At 40.0% G+C, this 11,977-nt stretch overlaps 1 protein-coding gene across 5 annotated transcripts in view; it reads left to right on the top strand.

The window, feature by feature from the left end:
- The first annotated feature begins 102 nt into the window (after positions 1-102).
- The window catches only part of EPG5 (ectopic P-granules 5 autophagy tethering factor), a 171,946-nt gene continuing 160,071 nt past the window's right edge, over positions 103-11,977 (top strand). For 2 of the 5 annotated variants that reach the window (XM_007486619.3, XM_056824380.1), the window contains exon 1: positions 103-2,796. In XM_007486619.3, the coding sequence (XP_007486681.1) occupies positions 2,734-2,796 (63 nt within the window). In that variant the 5' untranslated portion in view covers positions 103-2,733. Of the gene's footprint in view, positions 2,797-3,105; positions 3,795-3,816; positions 4,278-11,977 lie in introns of those variants that run through there. The other 3 variants (XM_056824379.1, XM_056824378.1, XM_056824381.1) reach the window with 2 other exon arrangements.

Raw genomic sequence — 11,977 nt, 5'->3', positions numbered from 1 at the left:
TGGAATCTTTTCCTCTGGCCTTTGTAACAGTTAAAATTTAGGGGAGATGGGGAGACTGAGGCAGGTAGAAATTAGTTTCTCTCTGCAAGGAGTATTATATTTTTTAGAGGTTTATTAAAGGTTAAAGATTAAAGAATATACAAGTAAGACATATGTGCCTAGGCCAGAGGCCTAGACCAAATAACCTCACATCACGCAAGAGCCCGCCTGCTCCAAAAAGGAAGTCCAAAAAGAGCCAAGAGAGCCCTCAAAAGCCATTGAATCAGCTTAAATACCTTCTCGATCTCGGCCCAGGTGAGATTACAAGGCATTCTGGGGAAGTGGAGCAAAGGCTCATGGGGATTGTAGTCCTGTATTTGAGTCTATTTTTTACATTCCCTCGTGTGATCATTTGCAAAAAAAAATAATTTTTTTCCAAAGGATCATGAAAACATAATCAATTTAAAGATTACAATAATTTGAGGATAAGAGAAAGAAAAGAATAAAACCAATAATTACTGGACGCATTGACAGAAAGCCAGTTAGGGGGCAGTCCCCTTTGGCATGAAAGTATGCATGCAAATAAATGTTCATTAACCACACCCAAAGTTCAATTTTGTGCAATTTGTGGTCTGGAGGCTTCTTCCTGGTGGCTTCTCCAACAGTTCAGTTCTGGATTCAGAGAGGTAGCATCTTCTTTACCTAAAATTCTTCTCAAAAGGAATTTAAACTTTGCAATTTAAATAATGATTTTTTTTTACATTCCCCCGTGTTGTGGGTGATTGAAAGATTCAGAATCAGTTAGGGATGCATGGCTGAGGTATGAGGTATATGAATCAATTGGCAAGAGATATTAAAAAGACATCAGAAAATCCAAAAGAAAAGAAAAATTTTGGGATGAAAATATAGACTATCAAAGTCTTATGTGTAAAAATTCCAAGTAGAAGAAAAATAAATCTGTAACACTTTTTGATCTCCCTCTTCACAAAGGAAATCATAAGATTTTGATCTTGAAGCAGCCTTTAAGATTTAGGTACAGTTTAGAGGGAGCAATCTGCTGTAGATGATGGAGTGAGATTGCTTGAGCAGGTGGAGGGGTTGGCTTAGGTTAAAGTGAAAGATCAACCTAATATGTGAGATAGGAGTGAAGGAGCAGATGGTGGCAGATGAATGATAGGAGATAGGGAAAATGGGAGAAGAGGGAAATCAAGATAAAAGGTCTGTTTTTTTCTGTAAAATGAGGCAACATTCTCAGCTGAGAGTATAGGGGGAGGGAGAGCCATGAAAGGTTTGAGAAAGTTTGAAAAGGCTCAGAAGAGCTACTAGGCTCTAACTAGGCCCTAAGTACCAGCATTTGCCCTGCATGTTTACGAATGTTTCTAATGAAGGTGGTCCTGGTTGTGAAGGAGGGCAGTGCTAGGAAAAGTGCAAACTCTGGCAGGTCTCAACTAATAGGTAGGGCATATTATGTGTTTACTACATGCACAGCATACACCCAGGAACTTATATTCTATATGGAGGGACTAGAAGACATATACTAATACACTCAAAGTAATAGTAAAGTAAGTATATAACAGTATAATAGCATCTAAATCAGTATACAACATATACAATGGTATTAAAGTTGGTCTACAATATAAAAAATATATAATATAAAGTATACAATAGCATTAAAGTCTACTATAGATACACAATAGTATTAGTAGGGGTGATGTGGACAAATACTAACAAACTCAAAATAATTAATAGTAAAGTATACTGTTAACATCGAAATAACGCAGAACTACCAAAGTAGTCAGAAAATCCAAATCTTTAATCAGGAAAGGTATAAGTCCAATATTTGGCCCTTTACTCAGAATCTGGCGCCACAACTTTTATAGGGTTTACACCCTGGACTCTGGGGATATTTATTATCCCTGGGAGTGCCACCACACTAGATACCGACTCCAAGGAACAAAAGAGTTTGGGGAACTTATATACCATTCTAGATGACCTGGGGGCTTAGGATGAGAGGGACAGTTGATTGACTTTACAATGGTAAGAAATTTGGCTACACCAGCCCCAAGATCTTCAGGTGAGAGTGACCACATTGAAGGAACAGAAGAATCTGAGAAGCCAATTTTGGGCTAAAAAAAAAAAAGAGGCCAGAGAAAGGCATAGGTTCAAATCCTGCCTTAGATACTTGCTGGCTGGAAGATCCTGAAGCAGGTCTTTTGGAGTCCTGGCATTTCGACAAGACTAGATAGATGGCTGACGAGGCGCCGACCTGTACTAGTAAAGGGAGTTTCCTCACTTGGGACGTCTCTATGAATACAAATGAGATGAAGGCGATTCCAAAAGGGAATAGGCAGCCTCACGGGATCGTGGGCACCTCAGCACTGGAGTTCAAGGACAGCCGGGACAGCCTCTCTCCAGGTACCAGGGGATGGATGGAGGCTGGAAGGAAGCGCCAGACGCATGCGCCTGTCTCTCTCCTCCCCTCCCCTCCCCCAAGGCACTTCTCACCGAACCAGGACAAATCTGGGTCACTGGAGGAAGGTGTGAAACCCGTGGACTCTGGTTCCTCTAGGGAAAAGGGCCGCCAGCGGGATGTAGTTGGCTTTTTACCACTGTCGGTAGGGCGCACAGGTCCTACCCCTCCTAAGGGATTGGTGGAGGCACAAGCCACGTGACCGAGGCCGGAAACCGAAGAGGGTTGTGCGTGGGGTAGCATTTTGACAATAACAAACCCGGGTCAGAGCAGAAGCTGGAAACATGGCCGAGGCGGCGAGGCCCCCGCGTCGGACCAAGGCCAAGGCCAGCCGGGCTAAAACCAAGGTAAGGTCTCTGCGGATTTACGTCTTCCTCATTATGCGTCTCCCTCCTCTTCCAGAGGGCCCCTGCCACCCCACAACTACGGCGCGTCATAGACGCTACCCCACCCCCTGTCGTCACGGAACTGTGACCCTTCTTCTGGCCCAATTTCGGGCCTCCTACCACCTCCCAATCCCAGACCCCGGCCCTTCCGTGCCCCAATCCCAGACTCTCACCCTCCAATCACAGCCCGCGACCCTTTCTCAACTCCCCCAATCCCAGATCCCAGCCCTTCTCCCCCACCCCAACACAGATCTCTACCCTTTCATGCCCTCCAATCACAGACCTAGTCCCCCAGGTCCCCCCAATAACAGATCACTCCCTCCCCACTCCGTTGTCCCCTCTTCCAATCACAGACCCTGGTTGTCCCGCCTTCTTTCCCCCAATCCCACACCTCGATTCTCGGCCCCCCAGTCTCCTCCGGCCCGGCTCTCCTCCCAATCAGAGACCACTGCTCTCTTTTTACTCTTCTCAGTCACTCAGTTTCTTTCTTATTCATTTACCGGGTCCTGTGGTATCTTCTAGTCCCAGACGCGGGTCTCCTCCCCTTCCCTCTCCCCCTTCTCCCTCCCAACCCTTGCCCTTCATTCCCCTCCCTCCCTCTCCCCTCCCCTTCCCTCATTTCAGGCCACAGACCTTTCTTCTTCCTTTCTCACCCTCACCCCAAGAAGTGGAATCAATTTGTCCTCCCCCAAGTTAAGAATCAAACTTAACCCACTGTCGCAGCTCCCACCGGTTCCCCCGCCCCTCCCCCTTTCCCCCAGCCAAAGCCCGAGGGCTACCCTCAAAAGTCTCTTCTTGTCTCGACCCTGTCTGTAGGCCGCAGTCTTTTAAAAAAAAAAACCCACTCCCCATTGCCACAGGCCCTGTACCCCATCATCAATCTCTCCTCCTTTCGTTTCCTTATCAAACTCTGTAAGGGGCTCTGACTTCCAAACTCACTGGGGCCTTCCTTCACTGTTGTAAGTCACTCATTTTCCTTCTTTTACTGGAGTTTTTGAATTCTATTAATCTAGTTCTCTTTCCCCAGGCCTCATCATTCCCACTGTCTTTCTAGTTTTTGACCTAGAACAAAAACTTGACCCTTAAACCCCTGACGTTTAGCTCCTTCCCCCTCTCCAGGCCCTAGGCTGATTTCTCTCCCTCTAAAAAGAGTAAAATTTATTCCACCCTAAACATATGCTTCTTTGCTTTGGGGACCTCCTCTTGGTTCACTTGTTTCCCATCCCTTGAACTCTGTCCACGGCTTAATATTTCCTAGTCTCTTTTGCCTGGAATCAGTTTGACTCTCAGGTGCCATCTGCCTTTATTCTTACCTGAAGCTCCTTGAGGTGAAAGTACCACCAATGGAGGGAAAGCAGTGGCAATTAAACTTTGTAGCATGGTTTGTGTGGGATGCATTCAAGAACTTTTTCCAGACCTCTGTCCCACAAAAAAATTCTGAGGTAAAAGGGGTCCATTTTTATACTTCATTTTTGCTTTTGTGGTACCAAAATGGAATGGGCTACCTTAGGCATTCCTGGACTTCCCAGCAGTGTAGGGCTTCACAAATTTGGAACCTCTGTTTATCTGTTTAAGATGATCTTAACAGGATTCTCTTGGTTAGATTAGACTTTTGTGGTAAACTGGTTAGGGTTTTGAATTTTTGAAATTTTGTGTGTGTGTATCTGGTTCAATATACTTTAATGATCCATGATATAGGGTAATGACAGTCCCTCCAGTGGTGTAGATCTTCTTAGTTGTGTTTCAATGGTTTCTCCAAAATTTTCCAGATACAGAGAGTATCCATCCAGTGTGTTTATCCTGTTCCCATGTCTGCTCTGAAAGAATTTTCCAAATAGAGAAGAGAATAAATGTGTTCATGATAGAAATCTGGAGCCAGATAATTTTAACTTTCTCATTGCCAAGTTTATATGGAAAACAATAATGGTGGTCATGCCAACTAGTAGCTGACATTCTTTTTCATTCATTTAAATTGTGGTTTGGTATTCAATTTAACAAACATTCATTAATCCCCATTTTGTATGTTTATTACAGGGAATTAGGTGTTTTAGGGATGTGGTCTGTGATAAGGTAACTGAGGAGAGAGAAAGCATTAAGAGCTGGGGGGAATGAGGAAAAGTTTTTGAGCTGTGTTTTGAAGGAAGTAAAGATTTTAACCATTGAAAGTGAGGAAGGAGACAGAATGGAAATAGGAAATGGAGTGTTTGTTAGGGTAGGTCAGTTTGTCTGAAATGTAGACTTAACATTGTTGTGGGGGGCTTGAGGTGACTCCACCTCCCCAGGTTCCTGAAGGGTACCCTTTGCAATAATGCAAGATTTGGAAACTTAGCTTAAAAATAAAAAGACAAATTTATTAATTTAGAAGGTAATGTTGAATCTGGCCAGGAGGACAGCATAGGTGGAAAACTGCCTCCTAGGGGGGGATAGCACAGATGGAAAGCTGTCTCCCAAATGACATTAATTGTGGGGTCTTTATACTCTTTACAACAGTGAAGATGTGACTCTAGAGTGGCATGCACTGAGGCTTGGGGGAGGTGAGGGGTGGGGAGCGAATTTGGTCATCTGACTGGGGTTTGCCTGAAGACATAGAGGGTGACCCTCATAGTTCAGGGAACATGACAGGTAGATCTCTTAGATACAACCTGATGGTATCAAGGCATAGCCTAGAGGCATATCTCTCTGTTCATCTCATCTAAAGGACCATCCAAGGAGGATAATCCTCTCAGGGTTTTATCAGTTATCAGATAGTTTGGGTTAGTAGTCACAAGGATGTAAGGGAGCAAAGGAATTTCCTTGCTTACAACTTGCATGAAGTACTTCTATAATTTTGGGGGTACAATGTCCATGCCATCAAGAAGGGGGGGAGTAATACAAAACAAAACAAGACTAGAGAAGTAGAAGTTTGTGGAGGGCTTTAAATGTCAGACTGAAAAATTTTATTTCATCCTAGAAGCAAAAACGTGCCACTGAAGATTTTTGAGTGAGTGACATGGTCAGGTCTATGGCTTTGAAAGATTATTTTAGCAGCTTTGTAATAGGAATTGGAGAGGAAGGAAGTGAAGGGCTTATAGTTGTGCCCATATGAACAGAGAGGAATAGATATGAGAAAATTAATAAGTTTAATTGTATGGATGTGAGGGATTTGACAGAGGGAATTCAAAAATGAGCCCAAGATTGGGAACACTACATGACTGAGAAGGATGGATTTTTTTTTGTCCATACAGAAATGGGAAAATTTTTTTTTAAACCCTTATGTTCCGTCTTGGAATTAATACTGAATATTGGTTCCAAGGCAGAAGAGTGGTAAGGGCTAGGCAATGGAGGTTAAGTGACTTGCCCAGGTTCACACAGCTGGGAAGTGTCTGAGGCCAGATTTGAACCTAGGACCTCCCATCTCTAGGCCTGGCTTTCAATCCACTGAGCCACCCAGCTGCCCCCAGAAATGTGAAATTTTAATGGAGGAACTTTTTTTTTTTGTGGGGAGGTTGTCATGATTTCTGGCTTTAACATTTGGAATTTGGTAGCCTTGAGGAACATCCAGTTATAGATGATGCCTAATAGGCAGTTGGTAATAATGGGACTGGAGTTCAGGAGGGGAACCTAGGGTACAATATATAAATTGAGGAGTCATTTGTGTAAAGAGAAAATAATTGAACTCATTGGAACTGATGAAAGCACCAAGGGAGAAGGTCCACAATAGAGTTTTGGTTGATGCCTCCAGCTTAGTGGGCAGGAAATATATAATGGAGATCATCATCAAAGGAGACAGAACTAAGACTGGCAGAAAGAAAACCAGGAGAAGTCAGTATGACAAAGTCTGAAAGATGAGAAAGTATCTACAAGAGGAAGGAAGATGACTGACAGGTTCAAAATCTGCTTTCAAAAGGACAAATGGGTCAATCAGTAAGCATTTTCTAAGCCCTTACCTTGTCTAAGTCACTGTACTAAGTGCTAAGGATATCAAGAAAGGCAAAAAGTGGCCCTAGGGGGTTTACTTTTTAGGGGAGAGCATATAATTATGCACATACAAAGTATTAAATAGAAGAATAATCTCAGAGGGAAAGATGGAGAGCATGTCAGGAATGGGAGAATTTGGGAGACAGAAGATCAGCAAGTACGGCTAGATTATGGAGTAGAGGATAGTAAAATGTAAAAGTAGTGGAAAACTGACATGGCTTTTGGTTATGAAGTCCTTTAAATAGCAGAAGATATTATTTTATTCTAGAGGCAATAGGAAACCACTGGAATTTATTAGGAGATGTTATGTTTAGAACCATGCTTTTAAAAAAATCATTTTGAGTGGATGGATTGGAGTTGGGAAAGAACTGAGCTTGGAATACCAGTCAGAAGGCTGTTGTATTAGTCCATGTGTGATCTTATAAGTTCTGTATTAGGGAGGCTGCTATGTAAGTGGAGAGAAGGGGATGTAAATATTAGATGTGTGGAAGATACAATTGATGAGGCTTGTTGACTGATTGGTTAAGTGGAGTGAGGGTTAAGGATGATACTGAGATTTCAGACCATGGTGACTGGGAAAATGTTGGTATCCTTAGCAGTAATAGGAAAGTTGGATATCAGGGGAGAGTTTTTGGAGGAAGAGAAAGATTTCTGTTTAGATCCATTGTTTGAGATGTCTACAGGACATTCAGTTTGAGATATCCACAAGTCAGGTGGTGATGTGAGACTGGAGCTCTAGGAAAGAGAATATATTAGACCATATTTATAGGTCTAGAAGTCATCTTCATGAAGAATAATTAAAGAATAATTAAACCTGTGATAACAAATGAGATCACCAAGTGAGGTAATAACAGTATTTAGATAAAAGAAGTCTCTGGATAAAGCTTTGGAGAATATCCATGATTAATTGATGTGACCTCTTTGAAGACCCAACAGAGGAGATTGAGGAACAGTGCCACAAAAAAATTTAAAAAGAGACTATTCAGGAGAATAGAGTGATCAAAAATGACAAAAACGAAGTTTGGAACAAATCAGAAAGTGAAGGAATTGTCATTAGAAGCCTATAATTTAGTGGGGCTTCTTGAAATTAAAGTTGGATAGGCACCTTGGAGAAATGTTTAGAGAGGTCTAGGGACCTTTGTAGGACTTTTTGTTTGAGAAGCTGATTCACATAAGTTTTATTTTGCTGCCTTCCTTTTTCTCTTGATAGATTTCCTTAGAACAAACATTATTGAATAAGCATTTATTAAGTGCCTACTGTGTGCCTGGAACTGTGCTGAGGTGCCAATGAGGAAATTAAGAAAAGATAAATATTGACAGAAGATAACACAAGAAGAAGCTGCAAAAGGACTTCAGGGTGTACCTGATACAGGGGGGTTGGGAGATGTCAATTTTGTTCTGTGGAGTTGAAACCTGGCAAAAGCAAAATGAAGTTAGCTGTGAAGTCTAGGTTCTGCTATCTATAAAAGAAGGCTTTGGGTGGACTTGTGTCCCTTCAATCTAGAAGTTTATTAAAAATAATAGCTCATTTATCTGGCACTTTATAATTTACTAAATGCTTTTTACATGTAGTATAAATACTATTTCTTTTCTAGAATTAATGCAGAGTGTCAGTTCCAAGGCAGAAAAGGAGTAAGGACTAGACAGTTGGGGTTTAGTGACTTTTCTAGTGTCACACATTGAGGAAGTGTCTGAGGCTAGTTTTGAACTCAGGTTCTCCTGACTCAAGACCTAGCACTCTATCCACTGTGTCACCTAGCTGTTCCAAGTAAAATACTTTTATTTTTAATTTTTTTAAAATTTAAATTAATTATTAGTCAATTTAGAACATTATTCCGTGGTTACAAGAATCATATTATTTGCCTCCCTCCCCTTCCCCACCCTTCCTGTAGCCATTGCACAATTTCATTGGGTATTACATGTGTCCTTGGTCAAAACCTATTTCATATGTTGTTGGTATTTGTACTAGGATGTTCATTTAGAGTCTACATCCCCAACCATATTCCCTCAACCCATTTATTCAAGCAGTTGTTTTTCTTCTGTGTTTCTACTCCCACAGTTTTTCCTCTGAATGTGGATAGTATTCTTTATCATAGATCCCTCCAGGTTGTTCAGGATCACTGCATTGTCACTAATGGAGAAGTCCATTACATTCAATTGTACCACAGTGTATCAGTCTCTGTGTACAGTGTTCTCCTGGTTCTGCTCCTCTCACTTTGCATCAATTCCTGGAAGTCATTCCAGTTCCCATGGAATTCCTCCAGTTTATTATTCCTTTGAGCACAATAGTATTCCATCACCAACAGATACCACAATTTGTGCAGCCATTCCCCAATCAATGGACACCCCCTCATTTTCCAATTTTGGGCCACCACAAAGAGCGCAGCTATGAATATTCTTGTACATGTCTTTTTCCTTATTATCTCTTTGGGGTACAAACCCAGCAGTGCTATGGCTGGATCTAAGGTCAGACAGTTTTTTATCGCCCTTTGGGCATAGTTCCAAATTGCCCTCCAGAATGGTTGGATGCATTAATGTCCTGACTTTGCCACAGCCCCTCCAGCATTCATTATTTTCCTTTGCTGACCTGTTAGCCAACCTGCTAGGGTGAGGTGATATGTCAGAGTTGTTTTGATTTGCATTTCTCTGATTCAAGTGCAAATACTTTTAAACTTATTTTACATATAAGGAAACTGAGGCTCTGGGAGGTAAAGTAGCAACTGATAAGTAGAAGAATTTGAATGGTATTATATGTCAGCATTAAGGTCTAAGTACTTACTGTATGCCAGGCACCATACCAGGTGCTGGAGAGTTGAAATCCACTGTTCTTTCCAGTACATTACAAAAATTGTCAGTCTTTCTGCCATTTTGAGCATAGTAGACTACTCAAAATTTACTTTGACATGCTCATTGTTTTATTATTTTCCATAAATGCTATAAATAATAATAGGATTCTAATTCACCTCCTAGCTTCTCTTGGCTTACTTCAAGCCTCAGTTAAAGTCCCATCTTCTATCTGGAAGAAGCCTTTCCCTGTCTATAATTTTAATGCCTTCTCTCTGAGACTACCCCTCAATTTATCCTGTATATATCTTGCTTCTATGTAGTTGTTGCATGTTGTCTCCTCCTTTAGATTGCCAAATCCTTGAGAGCAGGGACTGTTTTTTCTTTCTTTGTATCTCTAGGATTTGGTACTTTTCATGGCACACAAGAGCTTCCTAATTATTGCTAGTTGATTGAGAAACTGTCATTGGTAGAATGCCATTTACATATCAATCAGTGTTTAAGTCCAGTGCCTATAGGGAGAAAGTTTTCCTTTCTCCAACTTGCTTTGTTAAAAAAACAACAACAACAAAAACCACTACACTGTAATATCCTATGATATTATTTCACATTTTTAATACAAGTTAACTCTTGAACGGATCTATTTTTGTAATGGAGTGCTGGACTTGATGTCTAAAGATCTGAGTTTAAGTCTCACCTCAGCTGCTTACTAGCTTAGTAATGTGACCACGAGCAAGTAAATTAACTTTTCCAAGTTTGTTTCCCCATCTATAAAATGAAGATAATTCTTGCATCTCTACCTCACAGGGTTGTTGTAGAAGGCTTTGTTAACTTTAAAGTATTATACAACTATGAGTAGCTTATTAATAATAATAATAATTAAAGAGTTGTTAAAAAGCCAATGACATCTACTTAACCAGTAGTAATTGAATTAAAGAATGTTGTATCAGACTCAAGATTACTTGTTTTGCCCATTGGTTTGCCTTTTCAAAGCCAACATGTAATGATAAAATGTATGATTTTTTAATGGAGGAGGGGGTGATGTTCCTTAGAGGTTGTGCACCAGATCATCCTGGCCTTTCCTCATAATCCCTCTTTTTCCTACTCTGATTGCATCTAAGCTCCCAGCTCTAAATCTTTGACCCTCTGATGCTGTGTCTAGCACATCTTGGGCACTCAGTATATGTTAGCTGAATTACAGTGAGGTATATATAAAATTTTATTACAATATGAAGAAATTTTGAGGTTCTTGTATTTAGTTGGATAAAAATTTCACTCTTCTTGGGTAGTTTTGAGGTTGTGGATTTGAATCCTAACTCTCCCACTTAATAGCTTTTTGGAGGAGTCACTTTTCTTACTTACTTATCTGTCTGAGGTCCCTATCAATTCTAACATTCACTAAGCATTGTATATGTAATATTTAGATTATTCAGACATTCATATTTTCTTTCAGTAATTATACTCCTTTCATCTTTAAGCTTTTACATTAGACTTCAAACCTTGGAATTAAGTTTGCTATTTTCACGGCTTAGTCTTCAGTTGAATAAAAGTATTGCCTTTGGATTCTGGGGGAAAAAGGATTATATGTGATAGTTCTTTATATAGTCCATCCAATTTTTGCCCCAGGAATACAAGTTTTCTTTCTAGGCTAATTAGACCAACTTAAACTTTTGTTCTTCTAAATTAAAAAAAATTAAATTAAATTTTAAAAAATTAAAATAAAAAATTACTTATTTGCTCCTTCCACCCCGCTCTCCTATTAAGCAAATAAAAACATAATGGTCCAATAAAACAGATTCCCACAGTAGCCAAGTCTAAAAATATGTGTCTCTTTCTGCCTTTTCAAGTTTATCACCTCTTTTAGGAGAGCCTTTCTAAGTTGTTTTTCTCTGTAATATTGTTGTCATTATATAAATTATTTTTCTAGTTCTCACTTCACACTGTTTATAAAGATCTCAGTTTCCTCTAAAATGCTCCATTTCATCATTTCTTATGGCATAATAATATTCCATTACATTCATATGCCACAATTTTGTTTAGCTTTTTTGCCAATAGGGCTATCCCTTAGTTTCTAGTTTTTGACTATGATAAAAAAAGCTGCTATAAATATTTTTGTACATATAAGGCCTTTTTTCTTTTAATTTATTTATTTGGGGGTATGGTATAAGTTCACAGTTCTAACAGTGTATCAATGCATCTGTTTTTACCATGTCCCTTCTAGTGTTTGTGACCCTCCAATTATTTTTTAATATTGCCTTTATTTGAATATAATTAATATTTATTGAATGTAGTTTTTATTTCACTGTGACCAAATGTAAAATATTTCTTTAATATTTGTGCTTTTTTGAATATGTTGTCAGCATTTTTCTGTCTTAATAGATGGTTATTTTTCTAAAGGCAC

Source organism: Monodelphis domestica, chromosome 3 (assembly GCF_027887165.1).
Source record: "Monodelphis domestica isolate mMonDom1 chromosome 3, mMonDom1.pri, whole genome shotgun sequence".
Classification (NCBI taxonomy): Eukaryota; Metazoa; Chordata; class Mammalia; order Didelphimorphia; family Didelphidae; genus Monodelphis; species Monodelphis domestica.
This window is presented reverse-complemented; position numbering and strand designations above follow the sequence as displayed.